Source organism: Colletotrichum fioriniae, assembly GCF_027942845.1.
Source record: "Colletotrichum fioriniae strain IMI 355084 chromosome Unknown scaffold_1, whole genome shotgun sequence".
Lineage (NCBI taxonomy): Eukaryota > Fungi > Ascomycota > Sordariomycetes > Glomerellales > Glomerellaceae > Colletotrichum > Colletotrichum fioriniae.
The window spans coordinates 6,740,203-6,758,700 of NW_027076837.1; the positions used below are offsets into that span (position 1 = coordinate 6,740,203).

Sequence of the window (18,498 nt, forward strand, 5' to 3'; positions counted from 1 at the left end):
CAACTCAATTCAAAGTGCAGGCTCTCCCCTCCCTCTCTCCCACTTCCAGCCGCACCTCACTTTCCCACCCCCCTCGTCCTCCATCGTCTCACTTTTACTTCAACTACCTTCCTTGGGCACGGTGGGAAGCATTTAGAAAGAGAGAGAGAGAAAGAGAAAAGACAGACCGTGAGAAAAACCTAACCTTGCCTTCTCGTACATCCTCATTTCTCCATGCCGATTTGCTGCTTGCAGACCAAGCTGGCCAGGTGCCCTTGCTGTTGTCGCAGAGTTTAGACGGCATCGCTCGCAAACATTGCTCCTTGGTCGTCGCAACGTCATGCTCCACCTCCTCGCCCTCCTACTCTCCGTCAAACTTCCGCCGACCTTGTCTCCCGAATACACAGCCCCTCGCACACTGCACCACCTGGCCAGCTGGGACGACTGCCCGACAGCTATGCGATTTTGGATAACTCCCACCTCCATGCCGACTCGAGCTCTTCCGAATCCGATTTCCACCCAAGACGCCCGCGCCGTCCGACACATTCCCGCTCCATGAGCCACCCATTCCCTTCGCTATTCTCCAGCAAGAAGAAGCGCCCCGACACCTCCCATGACACCGATTCCGAAGACGATGCGCCCGTCATGACGAAGCCGCCCGGCAACAACAACACTACACACAAGAGGGGAGGCACCAGTGGTGGCAGTAGGGACTTTGCGACTGGCAATTGCATGACCTGCGGCTCTCTCGTGCGCTGGCCACGCGAGCTGAAGGTCTTCAAATGCACAGTCTGTGTAACCATCAATGACATCCACCCGGACCAGCTACCCTCCAGATCCAACAGCGGCCCCAAATGGCTACAGCGCCCGTCTCAAGAGTCGACGTCGCCTCAGAAACAGACCACACGCCCGGCAGAACGATATGAGACCAGGCCTATTTCACTCGACCAGACCAAGAGACTGATCCGGCAATCCATCCATGCACATCTGGCGAGGGCGATTAGGAGGTCCTCGAGCTCAGAGGATGAACACCGCGAGGTCGCCGCCGAGAGGCACGCAACCCCCAGTCCGTTTCGGGAACAGACTGAACGGCCCTGTACTTCGAGAACGACAGGAGGTCCACAGCACAGGCGGGAGAGAAGCCAAGGCAATGGCTCTGGCTACCTCTTCCCCGAGCAGCCTACGCTTCGCCCAAATCCCAACGTGCATCCGCTGCGTCTACCCCCGACGGCCCGGTCATTTTCGTCTTCTTACCCCGAGAGGCCCTCCATGCGCCAGCTCACGGCAGACGCCAGTGCTCCACGGCCGGCGGGTCCCAGATTCTCAGATGCCGATGACCCAAAGAGGATATTTAGGCCGCTTGAAGACTACATTACCACCTGCTTCAGTTCATTCCACTGCGTCAACTCTTCGTTCCTTTCTCGTCGGCCTGTCGTAGCCACTCGCTCAGGGAGTGAGTCGGCATCGCGGCGGCCCCCTGTCCCCAGACCCGAGCCTAAGTTCGCAGAGCAGCATTCCGAATCTCCCGTGTGTGATCTCGACCCTAAGCTTCTGTTGCTTGGTGACTTCGCCGAGAACGGGACGTGGTGGACTGGGAACCAAAGTCAGGGAGGGACACGCCACAAGCGATCGGCCTCACAGCGGATGGAGGATGCCCCTTCCTTCATCACGTCTCGCTCGCCGCAGGTGGAATGGAATCAAGTCACAGAGTGGTACAGATCGGTGATCAATGCTGCGGAATCATGGATGTCCATTTATGAGGAGATAACCCGAGATTCGGAGGCAGACCCTTTATCGGCAACAGAGCTCCGAGCCATCGAGTCCCAATTACTCTTCGGCCAAGACCATACCCACAGGACCCTATTGAAAGCCATTGAAACACTACTCAAGCGTCCTGGGCGGCCGATGACTGATCCAGAAGACCTGAGATATCTTCTCATCATCTTGGAGAACCCGCTGCTCTACGGGGAGTCGAATGCCTTCCAAGGCCGAGGAAGCAATGACAGGCGTCCATCGCTGAAACGCGATGAGATCATTAGGGAAGACAGATCGACCTTGAAAACCGGACCCGTATCCGGACAACATTCCGTCATTATCAAGCGGATCCTGGGCTTGATTTCGAATTCATCGACTTCATGCCAGAACCACTTAACCACTTGGTTCGCGCGGTATTCGGAGGCCAGATTCATCAAGATCAAAGACCTTGCCGCTGGGTTTCTAACTTACAGACTCATTCGCCAGAATGAGAAGAAACACGAGGTCAGAGTTGACATAACAGCCGGGCTGATTCCGAACATGAGTGCCGGGCATTCAGCAGCCTCGCTGCACGCAGCGCTAGGAACGCAGCGTAGCTCCTCAAAGCAACAGAAGGAGCAACAAAAGAAGATGGTATATAATGAAGACTGGCAAATCCGGGCCGCCGCCAGAGTTCTCTCTCTAGTGTTTGCGGCAAATAATATGACGCACATTCGGCGCCCGGATCAGACGGGAAATATGAGTAGCAGTACTCACAGAGGAGGCATACAGGCACATGGACAAATCATTCCTACGAGTGACTTTTACAACACCATGATTGACTACACCGACTTGGTAGCCGAGTTCGAAGCATGGGAATCGAAGAGGGGAAAGTTCTCGTTCTGCCAGTATCCGTTTCTGTTGAGCATGTGGGCCAAGTCCCAGATCCTGGAGCACGACGCACGAAGGCAACAGATGACCAAGGCCCGGGACGCCTTTTTCGACAGCATCATGACAAGGAGGAACGTTACACAATTCTTGGTGCTTGATGTTCGAAGAGAGTGCCTGGTTGACGACAGTTTGAAGGCTGTGAGCGAAGTCATTGGAAGCGGGAGCGAAGACATCAAGAAGGGGTTACGCATCGTTTTCAAAGGCGAGGAGGGGCTCGACGCCGGTGGCTTGAAGAAAGAATGGTTTCTTCTCCTCGTGCGTGAAGTGTTCAACCCCGAGCATGGTACGTATCAGTCTGCGTCAGGTCTGAGTCTGTTTTTAACACTTCATTACAGGCATGTTTATCTACGACGAGGACTCTCAGTTCTGCTATTTCAACCCCAACGCCTTTGAGACTTCTGACCAGTTCTTCCTGGTTGGCGTTGTCATGGGTCTGGCCATATACAACTCCACCATCCTCGACGTGGCACTGCCGCCTTTTGCATTCCGAAAGCTTCTTGCTTCCGCCCCTAGTTCGTCGTCAGGCCCATCTGCCCATCCTCGGCCTACCATGAACTACACGCTAGAAGATCTGGCAGAGTATCGCCCGCGTTTAGCTAGTGGCCTCAAACAACTTCTTGAGTATGACGGTGACGTTGAGGCGACTTTCCAGCTGGACTTCGTTGTGGACATTGAGAAGTACGGAACTGTGATGCAGGTCCCGCTCTGCCCGGGAGGAGAGAGGAAGCCAGTCACGAATGCAAACAGAGCAGAGTACGTCACATTATACGTCAGGTACCTGCTCGAGACGGCGGTCGCCCGACAGTTTGAGCCCTTCAAACGTGGGTTTTACACTGTGTGTGGCGGCAACGCTCTGTCGCTGTTTCGACCTGAGGAGATTGAACTGCTTGTTCGAGGCTCAGATACGGCACTCGACGTGGACGCCCTGAGGGGCGTGGCTGAGTACGACAACTGGGGTTCGAAGAACCCTGATGGGGTAGAGCCAGTCATAGGATGGTTCTGGGATGCCTTCAAGAATGCAACTCCTGATGAGCAGAGGAAGCTTCTCTCCTTCATCACCGGTACGGACAGAGTGCCGGCCATGGGTGCTGCTCTTCTTCCGATCAAGATTACGTGTCTAGGCGATGATGAGAACAGGTATCCCATCGCTCGAACATGCTTCAATATGCTGGCCCTGCGCCGTTATGGGTCAAGGGAGAGACTAGAGCACATGCTATGGACCGCCGTGCACGAGAGCGAAGGCTTTGGTTTGAAATAAGCGTATCATGTGTCAAATGAGCTACAGGGAGCATCGATATCGGAGTTTACAGAAAGACAAACCGCAGCCCTGCAAAGGGTAGCAGCATGCATCTAGACGGTATGGCTGGCAGATTCACAACGACCTACAGCTTGTTGGTCTTTCTTCGGTGGTGGGCGGCGTCAAGGTTTTGGATGAACATGGGCGATAAGCCCGTGGCTAGTTTTTAAAGGAAAAGATTTTGTTTCGTTTCCAACCATAATTGCAGTTGACAGCATTCAGTGCCTCCCAAGCTTGCATTTGTGATCACGACTAGGACTTGGTCAAGTAGCCCATCAAGTCAGCCGACCGGTCAGAATACAACCCAGAGCATTTCTCATTCTGCAGAGATTCTTTTTGGTACATTTTGTACAGGATATTCATACACTTTTTTCGGTTTCTTCTCCACGCCCGCCCTCGTACATACTTTTTTTGTTCTGCCTCCCCCCCTCCATCTCCTTATCATCCATTAGCTAGACTCAGCACGCGCCCTGGCAAGCATAGCCTTCTCCCTCCTCTCCTCCTCGAGGATCTTGGCCACCCGCTTCCGATCCTTGTCACCCTTGGCCTTCAGCTCTTCAACGGCCTTCATATCCGCCTCGTCCTCGGGACCGGGAAGCACGGCCTCGGCCTTTGTCTCTTGGAGGAAGTGCTCGTAGATTTCCTCCGAGTGCTTGTTCTTCATGTCGATCTTGACGACGCGCTCGAGCCCTTCGAGGGGCGCGGGGGCTTTGGAATTGTCGATTGCCGAGGAGGAGGGTTGCGGGAGGGTGGAGGGTTCGAGTGGTTCGCCCGAGGTGGAGAAGTAGACGGACATTATGGCGGCGCCTTCGTTGTTGTTTTTGCGGTTTACAATCATGGGGACGGCGGGGTTGTAGTATTTTAGGCGGGGGAGCATGTCGCGCCAGAATTTCCTGTGGATGATTGGAAAAGAAGTGGTTAGTTTGGTATTCCTTGAGGAGAGGTGGTGAGGCTCTCGCAGAGGAGGGCAGACGAACTTGGGTCCGAAGTGGCCGCCATCTACGCGCCTGGCGAACTCCATGTGTATCCTCGTCACATTTGGAGGCAGTTTTGCGGCGCCGAGGCCGAAGCGGATGTTGAGGATCTGGCGGGTGTCAATTGAAGCTATTCCTGGGAGCTATGTCGGGGGTGTAGGTCTCGAGCGGGATGTAAGTACCTTCTGTTCACCAGCAAGTTAGCTTTCTAAGTTCGTCATGAACAATTCAATGGCCTAAGGAAACCTACAGCTCGTAGAGCGTGCCATCTCTGTCCTACACGAGTCATCTTGGCGGTAGTCTCTTCAGGGTATCTTAAAACTGCACTTCACACCAGGCACTTCTCGATGTCAGTCGCGTGGTCGGGAGTCTGAAAATTGCCCGCGACCCTTGGATTTTTCGGGACGGGGGCAAATGATTGTCCGGCGATAAGGGATGCTGGAACTCTTATCGGGGTAGCTCGGACGTTGATCGTCCCCAAAATTTCTAGAATTTCCTAGGTGCTTGTCTAGTCGAAAAGCTGCCAGGACCCCCAAAAGTCCTGAAGCTAACACCCAATCTACGACATTCGTTTCTTGATGCTTTTGCGACGATGCATCGCGCCTTGTCTTCGAGATGGCTCAGGAGTGCCATGAGTATTGGGGACCGGGCCGCCTTGGGTGAAGTTCCGGTCTACCTCTGTCCATCCCTCACCACCGCGTCTGCGCGACACTGCTTTGCGCCGGCTGGAGATGCGCACCGCAACCTTCCCTACAGACAGCGACGCTGTATGCACGTCGAGGCGACTACGATATCCGAACCGGCAGCGGCGGCCCCGTTACCTCCTGCTGACGAATCGACCAAGATCCCACGGAGAACCCTTCCGCTATCATGTAGTGGCTGCGGCGCATTGAGCCAAACGACGGAGGCCGGGCATGCTGGGTACTACGACCTGAGCAGGAAAGCCGTGAAGGAGTATCTCGCGCCTAAGGGTATCATGGAAGATGCGGAAATGGAGGCGCGGGAGGAAGACAAGGTCATTGATGAGGTCCTGCAGAAGATGAGCGAGGAACAGCTGGCTCAACTTGGCTTGGACCCGAAGACGCTGCGTTTTGGGGAGGAACTGGGTTCAGACGTTACAAGTGCGTATTCTACTGTTGTGCTGCGTCTACCGTAGATGCTAATAAATTGCAGCAGCATCAGGTCCCAAACCAAAGAGAGTACCGCTCTGCGACCGATGCCACAAGCTGGTGCACCACCATGCCGGAGAGCCAATCTACCACCCGACGGTCGACGCCCTGCGCGAGACGATCGAGGAGTCCCCCTTCAAGAATAACCATATATACCACGTAATCGACGCCGCCGATTTCCCAATGTCGTTCATTCCGAAGCTGCACCAAGTCCTCGACGCCAACTTGAAGCACAAAAACCGTAGGAACAGGGCTGGGAGATACTTCAAAGATCGCAAGTTCGACATGAGCTTCATCATCACACGGTCGGATCTGCTGGCGCCGAAGAAGGAGCAGGTGGACTCGCTCATGCCGTACCTGAGAGAGGTTCTGCGTCGGTCGCTGGGCAAGTTTGGACAGCTCATCAGACTGGGCAACGTCAAGTGCGTCAGCGCCCAGCGAGGGTGGTGGACCAAGTCGCTCAAGGAGGAGATTTACAAGCGTGGCGGTGCGGGCTGGATGGTTGGCAAGGTCAATGTTGGAAAGAGTCAACTGTTTGACTCGGTATTCCCAAAGGGCACTTCGGCATCTCTCCCATCAAAGAACCCTGTGCAGATCTCCTTATTTGCAAAGGAGGAGGATAGCGACGGCGCCCACTATGCTGCGAGGGGAAACTTTGAGAACGACTCAGATCGTTTCGAACTGGATGCTTTGCTGCCTCCTGCTCGTCCCGAAACAGATTATCCGGAGATGCCTACGGTCTCCTCTCTTCCAGGCACGACGGCTTCTCCTATTCGAATTCCTTTTGGCAATGGCAAGGGTGAGCTGATTGATCTACCTGGAGTGGCTAGATCGGATCTCGAGAGATACGTCAAGCCTGAGCACCGCCAGGATCTCATCATGCACCACCGAATCAAGCCCGAACAGCAATCCCTAAAACCTGGTCAGTCCCTCCTGCTCGGAAGCCTGATCCGCATCACGCCCACGACGCCGGACCTCGTCTTCCTCGCCTACAACTTCACCCCTATTCCCGAACACGCGACATCCACGGCGAAGGCCATCGAGTTCCAGCAGCAGACGAGGGAATCCGATCGCGTGCCCAATATCGCCGCCCCCGGTATTGCCGAGAAGCTCAAGCTCGCGGGCTCTTTTGAGCTCAAGTACGACGTGACCAAGGAACGCGCGGGACCCCTCACCCGCAAGGACGTCGGCCGTAGAAAGGTCGAGGACCTCCCCCTGGCGCGTGGTGGCCACCGATATCCTCATCGAGGGGTGCGGATGGGTCGAGATTGTGGCGCAGGTGCGGACCAAAGACCTGTTTGCCGGCTGCGCGCCGTCCCTGATGGAGGAGGAACCTGAACCCGAGCCCGAACTCGAGGTCGAGCCTGAGCCTGTGGATGGCTTCGCCAAAATGGAGCTGGCCTCAATCGACCAGGCCGGCCCACCCAAGGTCGAGAAGCAGAAGAAGAAGGAGGAGGAGAAGCCCGCGAAACCCGCCCGGAACCCCGACGAGCCCAACTGGCCCGTCGTCGAAGTCTGGACGCCCGAGGGCAGGTTCGTCGGCACTCGTCTGCCGATGAACGCGTGGCTTCTGAATAAGTCCCCCAAGAAGGAGATGAAGAGCCGTCCGCGCAAGAGCATGAAGGGCGCGAAGAAGGCGGCTAAGGCTGCCAAGAGAGCTCTTGCAGCGGATGCTTGAATGGTCTTGTAACATCTCCCCCCAACACAAACACATACTATGTACACCATCTGTAGAATATTTGCATGCGATACCCATATGTAAACACCATGTAATAATAACAAGAATCTACCATTCACTACACACATTCACTACACAACCCTTCTATATAGGTCTACTATATAAATCTCGCTAATAGTATCCTATCTAATACTTCCGTTAGTATATACGTCTCCGGGCGGTGTTTCCCCTACCTCTAATCTTCTCTCCTATCTCTAGGCTCCTCTCCCATCTCTAAGCTTCTCCTCCGTCTCTAAGCTCCTCCCCCGTCTCTAGTCTTTCTCTAACTCCTATATTATTTTGAAACCATTCGTAGGCGAATATGTGGAAAACAGGGTCGGATAGATATAAAATGTGTTACGGCCCCTTAGGAAGGTATGCCCGTAGGTATTGACGCCATTTAGCAGTTGATGGATACAGGCGTTGCTGATTTCGGATGTACAACACTGATGACCTGGACATTTCCTTAAACCACTTTACGCGTGAACAATGCGCGACATAGCATCAAGCCTGTCGAGCCGTGTAATGACTAAAGCTTGAAAGTCATCTGGAGTGTTATTTCTCGGTTGTCCATTGTTCGAGTTACCGAATGACATTGTGCGCGTTTGTACCACCGGGAGCAGCGGGTAGGGGGTGCGTCGTAAACCAGCACGCAAGCACTGATTGTGGTTAGCAATCGGCAAAGGGAGGGGTATAGGAAGAGGAATACAAACCTTCTGGACTATATTCATTATGGAATACTGCGCGAGACACCAATACTTAAGGCAAAAAGAATACTTTGAGAGGAGCTGAAAATATCTGTCTTGGCAAGCACTTTATTCAATGTCGCCTTCCCAGTGTCTCTGGAATGTGAGTTACACCGGTACCTTGATCGTGACTTGTCGTGCTTGCAGCTGCTTGAGGAAGAGAAGAGTGGGAGGTTGGACGTGGGTGGGTAGGTGGGTTGATATAGGTATCAGACCTGTGCCAGGATCAGTAAGGTACGTAGCAGGATAGCAAAAAGTATAGGAAGGTGGCAGGTCAGAGAGGTAGCAGACCAAGAATGGCAGGAAGGTTGCAAGACAGCAAGGCAGCAGGATCAATAGAATCAGTTAAGTACGTAGCAGGGCAGCAAGGTAGCAGGACCACTCTTGCTCCCCCCTTTCTCGCCCCTTCCAAAGCACTGGCCATTCCCACAAACCAACTTACGCATGGGAAATGCGCGGCGTGTCATGAGCCTTGGATACAGTCGAAGTGTGACGGAGTGGTTGAGCTGTTGACAGTGGCCGACACCCGGGACCGTTTGGATCACCGAATCCGGAACCTTCTCGCCGCGCCGGTGCGTCCCTGGAATTGACTGGCCCGGCCGTGGCTCCGGCTCTTGGCCGTCTGTGGGTTGTGGATCTTCAGGGAATGACGTGGGGTTGGTAGCACTGAATCGCCTAGGTCATGCCCAGGCTGTACCTGAATAATCGGGGGTTTCCATGTTTGGCCTGTGACCGTCGCCCGCATGCTTTCCCGCCCCTCCAGGGGGGAAAAAAAATAAGGATCTAGAAAGCATCCCACCCTGTTTGCCTTCCTCCAAACTTACAAATAGGCAAATCCCTACGGACACACGAACCCCTGAATATCCTCGATCTTCCCGCCGGGTAACGAATCAGTACGCAACAGACTCTCCAGCACGCACGACAGCTACAGATTTGCGACTGCATCAAGTCTTACCATTCGAGAAGTTCCAGCAACTTTTACAAGATCGGGGGTTCATCGGTGTGAGAAGCGCCCCCGCGAAGAAGAAGTGACTGCATCGGCAGCACACGACCACACCAAACATTGCCACCCTTCGACTTCGCATAACCTGCTTGCACCAAATTTCCCACCACAATGGCGGGCCTACAAGATCGCTTGCCGCAGCGGTCGGCACCAGGTCCCTCACAGACCCAGACAGAAACGCAGAGCAGGACGGGTACGCAGGCGATCCTGCGGCTGAGAGGTGCCCACGCTCCATCTAGGCAGTCGGTGCGATGGGCGGAAGACGTGGTGGATAACGAGGGCCTGGGACGCAAGAGCTCAAAAGGTGAGTTGACCTCGCCCTGTCATCTAGTCACATATATGACCGACTAACGTAACTTCACAGTCTGCTGCATCTACCACCGCCCCAAAGGCGTAGACGAGTCCAGCGACGAGTCCTCCTCGGACTCCTCTGACGACTCTTCCGACTCGGAGGCGGACACCAACGGCGGGCGTAGGAGGGTACCCTCGGGAGACCACAAGGGTAAGGGCAAAGGCAAGAAGAGCGGCAAGCGAGGAGACCATGACCACGACTGCGACGACCACGATCACGACCACAGCGGCCACGGGCATGGGAGGAAGGCTAATCGCGAGGGGAGCGAGAAGAGGCGGCCTAGCCCGAATGCGTATGAGAGGGTGCCGAAGCCGCCTAAGCCCAAGGATGAGGGGAGCAGTGGTTCGCCGGCCAAGGCTTGAGTGGAGGGAGCACAAGCTGGAGAGCATGAGATGGTTGATTTATGATTGGCGATGCATATTTTAGGCGTTGAAGTGGATTGGTGCATGGTTCACGGATGAGCATATCTACGGCCCCTAGTGGGTGCGACGGGCGGCAGCACGAATACAAGATGTTTTACAAGTATAGATAGTGATTCTCTGCTCACTCAGTGTGGGACCTTTGACATATGATATGACAAAAAACGGCTGCAGAGACGGATGATCGATCTGTTAATCCTATTCGAGTGCTGAGCCTCGTCGCTGGAGTCCCTCCTTTCGCGGACCCGGAGGAGAGCGGTGTGTCCCCGCACTGAGTGCGCCGGCGGCGGCCGTGGGGGGACCAGCTCTCGCACGCCCGGGCACAACGCGCTGAGATCTTATCGCTGCGATAAGTTAAGGACCCCGCGATCCCTTGACAGTGCTCAGACGTAACCCCGCCATTCTTCAACAGCTTCCGCCATATAAGCTACAGCTTCACAAAGCCTCTCTTCCTCGTACTACTGTAAAGTCCGTTCGGAAGAGCCTTCATCTAAGCACAATTCATACTTTCCTCACACAATCATGTCTCACGAGCACTCACACGACGGCCCTCATGGCCACGCGCACTCCCACGAGGGCGGCTTCAATGCCCAGGAGCACGGCCACTCCCACGAGATCCTTGATGGTCCTGGAAGTTATCTCGGCCGCGAGATGCCCATTGTCGAGGGCAGAAACTGGAGCGATCGTGCTTTCACAATTGGTATTGGAGGGTGAGTTCAATTTGCAATCCAACTCCTGAGGTCGGCTCAAAAACCGCTCAACTCTTACTATTCGGAGGGCCACATGGCTTGCTAGATGCGCCCTCGGCATACATGTCCAGCATCAAATTGGACATGAACAATCGAATCCCAATGGCAATGGAATACGAAAGAAAGGCTGACACGAATTACCAAAATCTCAGACCAGTCGGCTCCGGCAAGACAGCTCTGATGCTCGCCCTCTGCCTCGCCCTGCGCGAAAAATACTCCATCGCCGCCGTCACAAACGACATTTTCACCCGCGAGGACGCCGAATTCCTCACCCGCCACAAGGCCCTGCCCGCCCCGCGCATCCGCGCCATCGAGACGGGCGGCTGCCCGCACGCCGCCGTGCGCGAGGACATCTCGGCCAACCTCGCCGCCCTCGAGGATCTCCACCGCGAGTTCGACGCCGACCTGCTCCTCATCGAGTCCGGCGGCGACAACCTGGCCGCCAACTACTCCCGCGAGCTGGCCGATTACATCATCTACGTCATTGACGTCTCGGGAGGCGACAAGATCCCGCGCAAGGGCGGTCCGGGTATCACACAGAGCGACTTGCTGGTTGTGAACAAGACGGATCTGGCCGAGATTGTGGGCGCCGATCTGGGCGTCATGGAGAGGGACGCGCGCAAGATGCGCGAGGGCGGGCCTACTGTGTTTGCGCAGGTGAAGAAGAATGTTGCCGTTGATCACATTGTCAACCTCATGCTTAGCGCGTGGAAGGCGAGTGGTGCCGAGGAGAACCGTAGGGCTGCGGGCGGACCGCGGCCTACAGAGGGCCTTGACAGCCTCAAGGCTTGAGTAGCATATGTGCCATCGAACGTTGGAAGAATGTAAGAAGTGAGGGTTGATGCAAAAAAAAGTTGAACGAATCTCTCTTTTCAAAAAACTCCGGAGGATGGCATCAGACCTGTATCTATAGCCGACGTTACTGCTAATATCTATGCATTCTTTTCCCGGGGCGCACCCCTTTTTTGGCATTTCCATCTCATCATGTCTGACTTTTATTTTATTTTTTCCCTTGGCCTATATTTTTTTTTCCTTTACTCCATCATCACATCACCCTCCTCGACCAGCTCCGGGACGCCAGCCTCAAGGAGAGGCCCCTCAAAGGGGACTGCGTTGCGCGGGAACACACGCTTATACAGACTGACACCAACAGAGTCCTGCGGGTTGATACGGGCGTCGAAGGTCGCCTTGAAGTACCCGTGGGTACCGAGGGGCTCCTTCATGAAGCCGGTGCGGCCGCGCTTGGTCCACAGCGGCAGGGCCTTGAACCACTCGACGTCCTCGCGGTTGAAGAACATGTAGCGGATGGTAACGATCTTCTTGTGGATGTGGTACGGGTGACCCGTCAGGATGGCGCGCTTGGCGATGACGCGGTTCGTCGATGACGGCAGGGCGGTGCCGGTGCCCACGAGCGTCAGGTTGAGGGCAGAATCCCCCTCGGCGTCCCCGGATGTGGGTTCGGTGCGCTTGAAGAACAGCACGGGGACAGCGCCCCAGGTGACGGGACCCATGAAGGTCGCGACGGCGGACTGGCCTGGATGGAGGTATCTGGCAAACTTGTGCACGTTGTTGGGCGTGTTGCCCGGCTGGGAGAAGACGGGGTTGATGGTGAAGCGGCGGGGGCCGCACTGCACGATGAGCTCCTCCTTGGCCTTGATGGACTTGTCGTGGTCTGCGCTGAGGTTGAAGAGGTAATTGACGGCCGTCTTCTTCTGCTCGTGGCGCAGGAGGGAGAAGAGCGTCACCGGCCGGCCGGGCTGGTGCGACTTCTCAAAGGACGCCGGGACGCCCTTGAGATAGACGTGGACGCGGGTGCCGGGGGCGACGCCGCCGACGAGGGCCTCGCGGGTGGACCGCGACCGGGACGCCTGGTAGTCTGGGATCTGGAGGAGCTTGCGCCACTCCTCGGGCTCGTAGGCCCGGTCTTCGCTCTCGAGCCACTCGCTCGTCCGCAGGCTCTTGAGACCTCTGTACCGTTGCAGGCGCTCGCGCGCTAGGACACCCGGGTGCAGCTCGATCTCGTCGGGGAACTCCTTGTCGTCTTCGACCTCATCCGTCTTGCGCGCGCGGTAAGCGGCGAGACCGGCAGCGTCCTCCTCTTCATCCGGCTCGATGAACTTTTCGGACTGTGCGTACGTTGTGGGCGCGCCCTCGGTGGGCTCCCTGGGCGCGGCACCCTCGAGACCATCCTCGGGGCGGGCCTCGTCCTCTTCAGAGTCGCCGTCTTGCATCTCAAAGTCCTCCATGTCGGAACCTGAGTCTGACATGTCGTCGCCGAGGTACCATGCCGCTTGGTAGTTGGACGTTCCCTTGGGGACTCTGGTCTTGGCTTCCGCGGCCTCGTAATAGTCGTCGTTGAAGTAGTGGTGGTCGTCGAGGAGCACACCCTTCTGAATCTCTGGCGGCTCAGCCGCTTCCATTTCGTCGTCTTCCATCGGCGCATCAGGGGCCAGCTCTGCCAGATCGTCCTGGTCTTCATCAGGGGTATCGAGAGTCTCCTCGGTCTCGGTCTCCTCCACGGCCATTTCGCCCCTCTTCAGCTTCTTGGGCAACGGGGCACTCGTAATCTTCTCGATCTGGAACGTGCCAAAGTCGCCCAGCTGAACCAGGCGGTTGGCCTTCAAGCCACGCCCCCTAACGACACCGGTGATGACCGTTGAGTCAAGTCCTGAGCTGGCGAACTTGATTTCTTCGGCCAACATCCAACTCCTATCCTCACGCCACCTGACACCCTTTGGTGTGGTGTTGCAGAGTGACCTCATGAGGTTGGCGCACTCTTGTCTGTTCTCCAGCTGGTAGAGCTTCTCCTGCTCGGGGTGGAAGTGGGTGATGTATGACCTCAAGGAACCGAGGGTGGACTGCTTGTGCTTGGCTTGGTCGATCTTGTCCACGCCGTAGACAACGGTGAAGAGGGTCGAGAGACCCTGGCTCTCCAGACTCCTCAGCATCAGCTCTCCGAGATCATCGACCTCGACGTCGGCGGATAGCATGACCACTACAAAGTCCGCAACTCGAGTGGCGTCCAAAACTGCATTCAGGTCCCGCTTGAGGGGGATGTATTGGACCTTCTGCTTGAATCTGTCGACGGAGACTCTGAACGGCGTCTCCCCCACTTCGGCCTCGATGTCCACACTCTCGTTCAACTGCTTGATGGCGACCGCGGCGTCACCATCCTGGCATAGGGGCACGACCGCTACGATTCTCGGTGCGCCATCCCTTCCGACAAATAAGCTAGCTTCCTCCAATCTCTCCTTGCGTTTGGCGATCTGGCGCTGCTTGGCCTGGTTTCGTCGGTCGAATTTGGACAGAACTTGCTGGTGAGGTGTCTTTCGCTGCCCCTTTTCGTCACCCGGGAGCCTGCCTATTCAAACCAAACATTAGTTTGAAAATTCCAAGGAAAAATGCGCCCTCGAATTTTGGGTGAGGGAGAATCTGGAGGCGAACCTTTGGCGGCGTCCCTCAGCGCACCCTTGGACGCATGCTTGGACTTGAAGGGCTTGTGGGTGACTTTGGTCGTCGGTCGGTGAGAGTGACTCATGGTCGCGGCGGGCGGTTTCCCGTCTCCCCCAGCCTTGAAACGAAAAGGTAGCGAAGCCAGGTTGAACAGAGGCTCCTTTTACTACTTTTCACAGTCGAAATCGAGACTTGGTCGAGTACGGCGCAATTTTTGGACTTTTTGGACGGATTTGCGCCTGTGATGCGGATGGAGGGGTACTTTGACCGACTATTTTTTTGAATTCGTGCGTGCGTTATCTGGAGACGTCCATTGGCCTGGTAAAAGTTTCTGCGGGGCACTGGCTTGGGTGATAAGATACGCTCGAACCAGGATCCCGATAACAGAAGAGCCGAAGAAATTTTGGGCCGAGTCGCTATTGTCGAGCACCTCAGTGAACTTTTTTTTCCTTGTAGGGACCCTTCGCGACGGCACTCCACGAGAACTCCAGACCTGCGAGCCACGACACAAACCTCACAACCCGTTTGCCCGCCATGGATATCGATACACCCGAGACGCAGACGATATCGCGGAGAGACAACCCGCACTCCAATGGCGCCGTGCAGGTGAAGCGCCGCACCGACCTCGTCCCGCGCGAGGAGCGAGAGAAGATCCGGAGGCTCAAGGAGGCGAACAAGTCGTACGGCCGCGGCAAGAGCGTCAACATGAAATCGATCAAGGATAAGAAGCTGCGCACCAACCTTTCCAAGCTCGAGAACAAATACCGCGACGCCACCATCAAGGCCAAGGACGCCGAGATCCTTCTCGAGAACAGCAGCGGCTTCCTCGAGCCCGAGACGGAGCTCGAGAGGACGTACAAGGTCCGCCAGGATGAGATCACCGAGGGTGTCTCCGTCACGACGGCACAGAAGCGCTTTGAGCTGAAGCTGGAGGAGCTGGGGCCGTACGTCGGCGAATACACCCGTAACGGCAGGGAACTGCTGCTCGCGGGGCGGAAAGGTCACCTTGCGACGTTTGACTGGAGGGAAGGCAAGCTGGGGTGCGAGATTCAACTCAATGAGACGATTAGGGATGTGCGGTGGCTGCACAACAACCAATTCTTTGCTGTTGCGCAGAAGAAGTATGTGTACATCTACGATCACAATGGTGTAGAGATTCACTGCTTGAGGAAACACATGGAGGTCACACACATGGAGTTTCTCCCCTACCATTTCCTGCTTGGTACAGTGGTAAGTTTTCAAAAGTAGGGATGCGAGCTTTGAGCTTCGCTGACAATGGTCACAGGCATCAACAGGTTTCCTCAAATACCAGGACGTTTCGACCGGCGACATCGTCTCCGAGATCCCCACCAAGCTCGGCCCCCCAACAGCCATGACCCAGAACCCCTGGAACGCCGTATTCCACGTAGGACACCAGAACGGCACAGTCACTCTCTGGTCACCCAACCAGACCGACCCCCTCGTCAAGCTCCTGGCGCATAGAGGACCGGTAAGATCATTAGCCGTTGACCGCGAGGGCCGATACATGGTCTCCACCGGCCAAGACTGCAAGATGGCCGTCTGGGACATCAGAATGTTCAGGGAAGTAAACCAGTACTTTACGAGAACACCCGCATCCTCAGTAGCCATCTCCGACTCGGGTCTCACGGCCGTCGGATGGGGCACGCAGACGAGCGTCTGGAAGGACCTGTTCAACAAGAACATACCTGTCCAGGAGAAGATCCAAAGCCCGTACATGGCTCTCGGAGGCGAAGGCAGACGCGTCGAGCGCGTGCGGTGGTGCCCCTTTGAGGACGTCCTCGGCACCGGCCACGACGAGGGTTTCTCCTCACACCTCATCCCCGGCGCCGGCGAGGCCAACTTCGACGCCCTCGAGGTCAACCCCTTCGAGACCAAGAAGCAGAGACAGGAGGCAGAGGTCAAGGGCCTGTTGAACAAGCTCAAGCCCGAGATGATTGCCCTGGACCCCAACTTTATCGGCAACATTGACCTGCGCTCGGCCGCGCAGCGCAAGGCCGAGAAGGACCTGGACGCGAAGCCGCTGTCCGTCGAGGAGGAGATCAAGAACCGCGCCAGGGGCAAGAACGGCGCGTTGAAGAAGTATCTGCGCAAGCAGAGGAAGAAGAACATCATTGACGAGAAGAGGATGAAGGTTGATGAGATATGGGAGAAGCGCAAGAAGGAGAGGGAGAGCAAGAACCAGGAGGCCGAGGCTGATCTCGGCCCGGCGCTGTCGAGGTTTGCGCGCAAGGAATAATGCGAATGATGAGGAAGTAGGAAATCGTGGCTGTAAAAAGTGTTGACAAAAAGTTGGAACAGGGGGAGTTGGTTGCATGTAAAAAGGCGTTTTAGGCATTTGCTCCCTTAGTGACCATGAATACCCGAATCTGGAAGATATTCTCTATACTCTCTGTCTTCTCTGTAAAACATTGCCTGTTGCTATATCTACTTCTAGGTGTTTTCTTTCCACCGGTCCCTGTACGATTTTTCTCCTCCAGTATCAAGCTCCTCAGCAGAGACAAACTAGGTAGGCATTTGAGTCAAGTCACAAAAATCAACTTCATCAACATTGGCGTAAGCAGCGTGACTTTTGATCATCATTCCAGGACATATCTCATGTCCGCATGTAAAGCGAAATACATCAGTTCTTCGCCTACTTTTATGTACCGTACGCCATTACGCTTCATTCGTGTATGTTCCCAGAGTCTATATTCCCATAATAACTTTTCTTCCGTAAGAAACCATGTGGATTTCTCAGATCGCCTTTACAGCAGCTTCAAGTGTCCCGTAATCTGGTCAACCAAGCTCCTGGGCGCAGGGCCAACGCCCAGCACAGTCAGACTGCCGGCCTCGATTTGTGTCCGGCCGGCATCGGCAATTACCTCGGAGGTGACGCCGAGGCTACGCGCCTTGCCCATGAGCTCGAGCATCTCGTTCTGATTCTTGATCTGAACGGCAATCTTGGCCTGACCAAGATTCTCCCAGCGGGAAAGAATCTTGGCGGCGGGGGACGAGGGGTCTTTCGCTGCGATCTTGGAAAGGGACTTGTAGCATGCCAGAGTCGCGTGCGAGGCTTGCGCTGCCATCTTGCCTATAAAGGAGGGAGATTGGTAAGCCATGGATCGCCTTTCAGGGGGGTTAGTGAGAGAAGAGCAAGAACATACCCTTGGTCATGCCCAGGTCCGTCCGGACGACGAGCACGAGCTTGCACTCCTCATTTTTATCCACCAGCGGTGTGCCAGCCGGGTTGGGCTTCTTGGAAGAGGCGGGCTTCTCGGAGGCATTGCCCTTGCGCTGGCGCAGACCGTCACGGCGGTCGGCATCTAGGCCATTGGCCCAGTTGGGCGCATGGTCGAGAACAGTATCGTCCTCGTCAATGTCGGACTCCTCACTCTCGACAGGGTCATCGAAGTTGGCGCGGGCTTCGGAGCGCAGTTCGGGGGAGATGAGGTAGCCGCGGATCGAGTAGACGCCGAGGAGGAAGCCCGTCATGAGGGCGACGATGGATGTCGACAGCACCACGGCTGTCTGCTGGCCGCCTGTGTCCGCCATTGTTGCGCGGCCTGTTCGGTATTGTAGAGGTGTTTCGGTGTGGGCTCGAAAGGTTTAAGGAGAGAATTGCTGAGAAACGCCGGGACAATATGGAGGAGTTGGGCGGACAAGATGGGATGAACTGCAACTTTTTTGTGGGATAGGATTGGATGGATGGAATTGGAGACGTCGAGGTCCGAATTCCAGGTCTATCGGACAGCGCTTCGCCAGGCCCGGATGACGCACGCCAGGGGCTTGACTTGCCTGCCTTGGCCTGCCTGGATTTGGCTGAAACCCCCTGGACCGCCGCTCCCGGGGACCCTTCAGCGGAAGGTGCCCCCACTATCTGATATTCTGACTGGGGAGGGGTAGTGGTGGGGTTGATTAACTTCCATGGGGATCCAACAATCTAACAGTAAGCTAC

The 18,498-nt window shown here is 55.8% G+C and overlaps 8 protein-coding genes across 8 annotated transcripts; 5 read left to right on the top strand and 3 right to left on the bottom strand.

Annotated features, from left to right (window-relative positions):
• Positions 1–534: 534 nt before the first annotated feature.
• HUL4 (putative E3 ubiquitin-protein ligase) lies at positions 535–3,922 on the top strand (the record flags this gene model as incomplete). The annotated part of the gene is made up of 2 exons (XM_053192966.2): positions 535–2,947; positions 3,000–3,922. 2 exons carry the CDS (start codon positions 535–537, stop codon positions 3,920–3,922), a joined length of 3,336 nt encoding a protein of 1,111 aa, XP_053049497.2.
• A 487-nt stretch (positions 3,923–4,409) lies between these two features.
• On the bottom strand, positions 4,410–5,224 carry N0V96_001744 (uncharacterized protein; the record flags this gene model as incomplete). The annotated part of the gene is made up of 3 exons (XM_065756307.1): positions 4,410–4,854; positions 4,939–5,045; positions 5,216–5,224. The coding sequence occupies 3 exons, from the start codon at positions 5,222–5,224 to the stop codon at positions 4,410–4,412; spliced, it is 561 nt and encodes a 186-aa protein (XP_065615547.1).
• A 480-nt stretch (positions 5,225–5,704) lies between these two features.
• Positions 5,705–7,782, top strand: GEP3 (Mitochondrial ribosome small subunit biogenesis protein; the record flags this gene model as incomplete). Its single annotated transcript, XM_065756308.1, has 3 exons — positions 5,705–6,056; positions 6,109–7,329; positions 7,397–7,782. 3 exons carry the CDS (start codon positions 5,705–5,707, stop codon positions 7,780–7,782), a joined length of 1,959 nt encoding a protein of 652 aa, XP_065615548.1.
• Positions 7,783–9,681: 1,899 nt separating this feature from the next.
• Positions 9,682–10,284, top strand: YPI1 (Type 1 phosphatases regulator ypi1; the record flags this gene model as incomplete). Its single annotated transcript, XM_053192969.2, has 2 exons — positions 9,682–9,874; positions 9,935–10,284. 2 exons carry the CDS (start codon positions 9,682–9,684, stop codon positions 10,282–10,284), a joined length of 543 nt encoding a protein of 180 aa, XP_053049500.2.
• Positions 10,285–10,863: 579 nt separating this feature from the next.
• On the top strand, positions 10,864–11,882 carry N0V96_001747 (uncharacterized protein; the record flags this gene model as incomplete). Its single annotated transcript, XM_053192970.1, has 2 exons — positions 10,864–11,051; positions 11,243–11,882. The coding sequence occupies 2 exons, from the start codon at positions 10,864–10,866 to the stop codon at positions 11,880–11,882; spliced, it is 828 nt and encodes a 275-aa protein (XP_053049501.1).
• A 242-nt stretch (positions 11,883–12,124) lies between these two features.
• On the bottom strand, positions 12,125–14,628 carry TSR1 (ribosome biogenesis protein tsr1; the record flags this gene model as incomplete). Its single annotated transcript, XM_053192971.1, has 2 exons — positions 12,125–14,451; positions 14,535–14,628. The coding sequence occupies 2 exons, from the start codon at positions 14,626–14,628 to the stop codon at positions 12,125–12,127; spliced, it is 2,421 nt and encodes an 806-aa protein (XP_053049502.1).
• Positions 14,629–15,077: 449 nt separating this feature from the next.
• Positions 15,078–16,800, top strand: utp7 (putative U3 small nucleolar RNA-associated protein 7; the record flags this gene model as incomplete). The annotated part of the gene is made up of 2 exons (XM_053192972.1): positions 15,078–15,773; positions 15,829–16,800. The coding sequence occupies 2 exons, from the start codon at positions 15,078–15,080 to the stop codon at positions 16,798–16,800; spliced, it is 1,668 nt and encodes a 555-aa protein (XP_053049503.1).
• A 508-nt stretch (positions 16,801–17,308) lies between these two features.
• On the bottom strand, positions 17,309–18,095 carry N0V96_001750 (uncharacterized protein; the record flags this gene model as incomplete). Its single annotated transcript, XM_053192973.2, has 2 exons — positions 17,309–17,634; positions 17,708–18,095. 2 exons carry the CDS (start codon positions 18,093–18,095, stop codon positions 17,309–17,311), a joined length of 714 nt encoding a protein of 237 aa, XP_053049504.2.
• Positions 18,096–18,498: the final 403 nt, after the last annotated feature.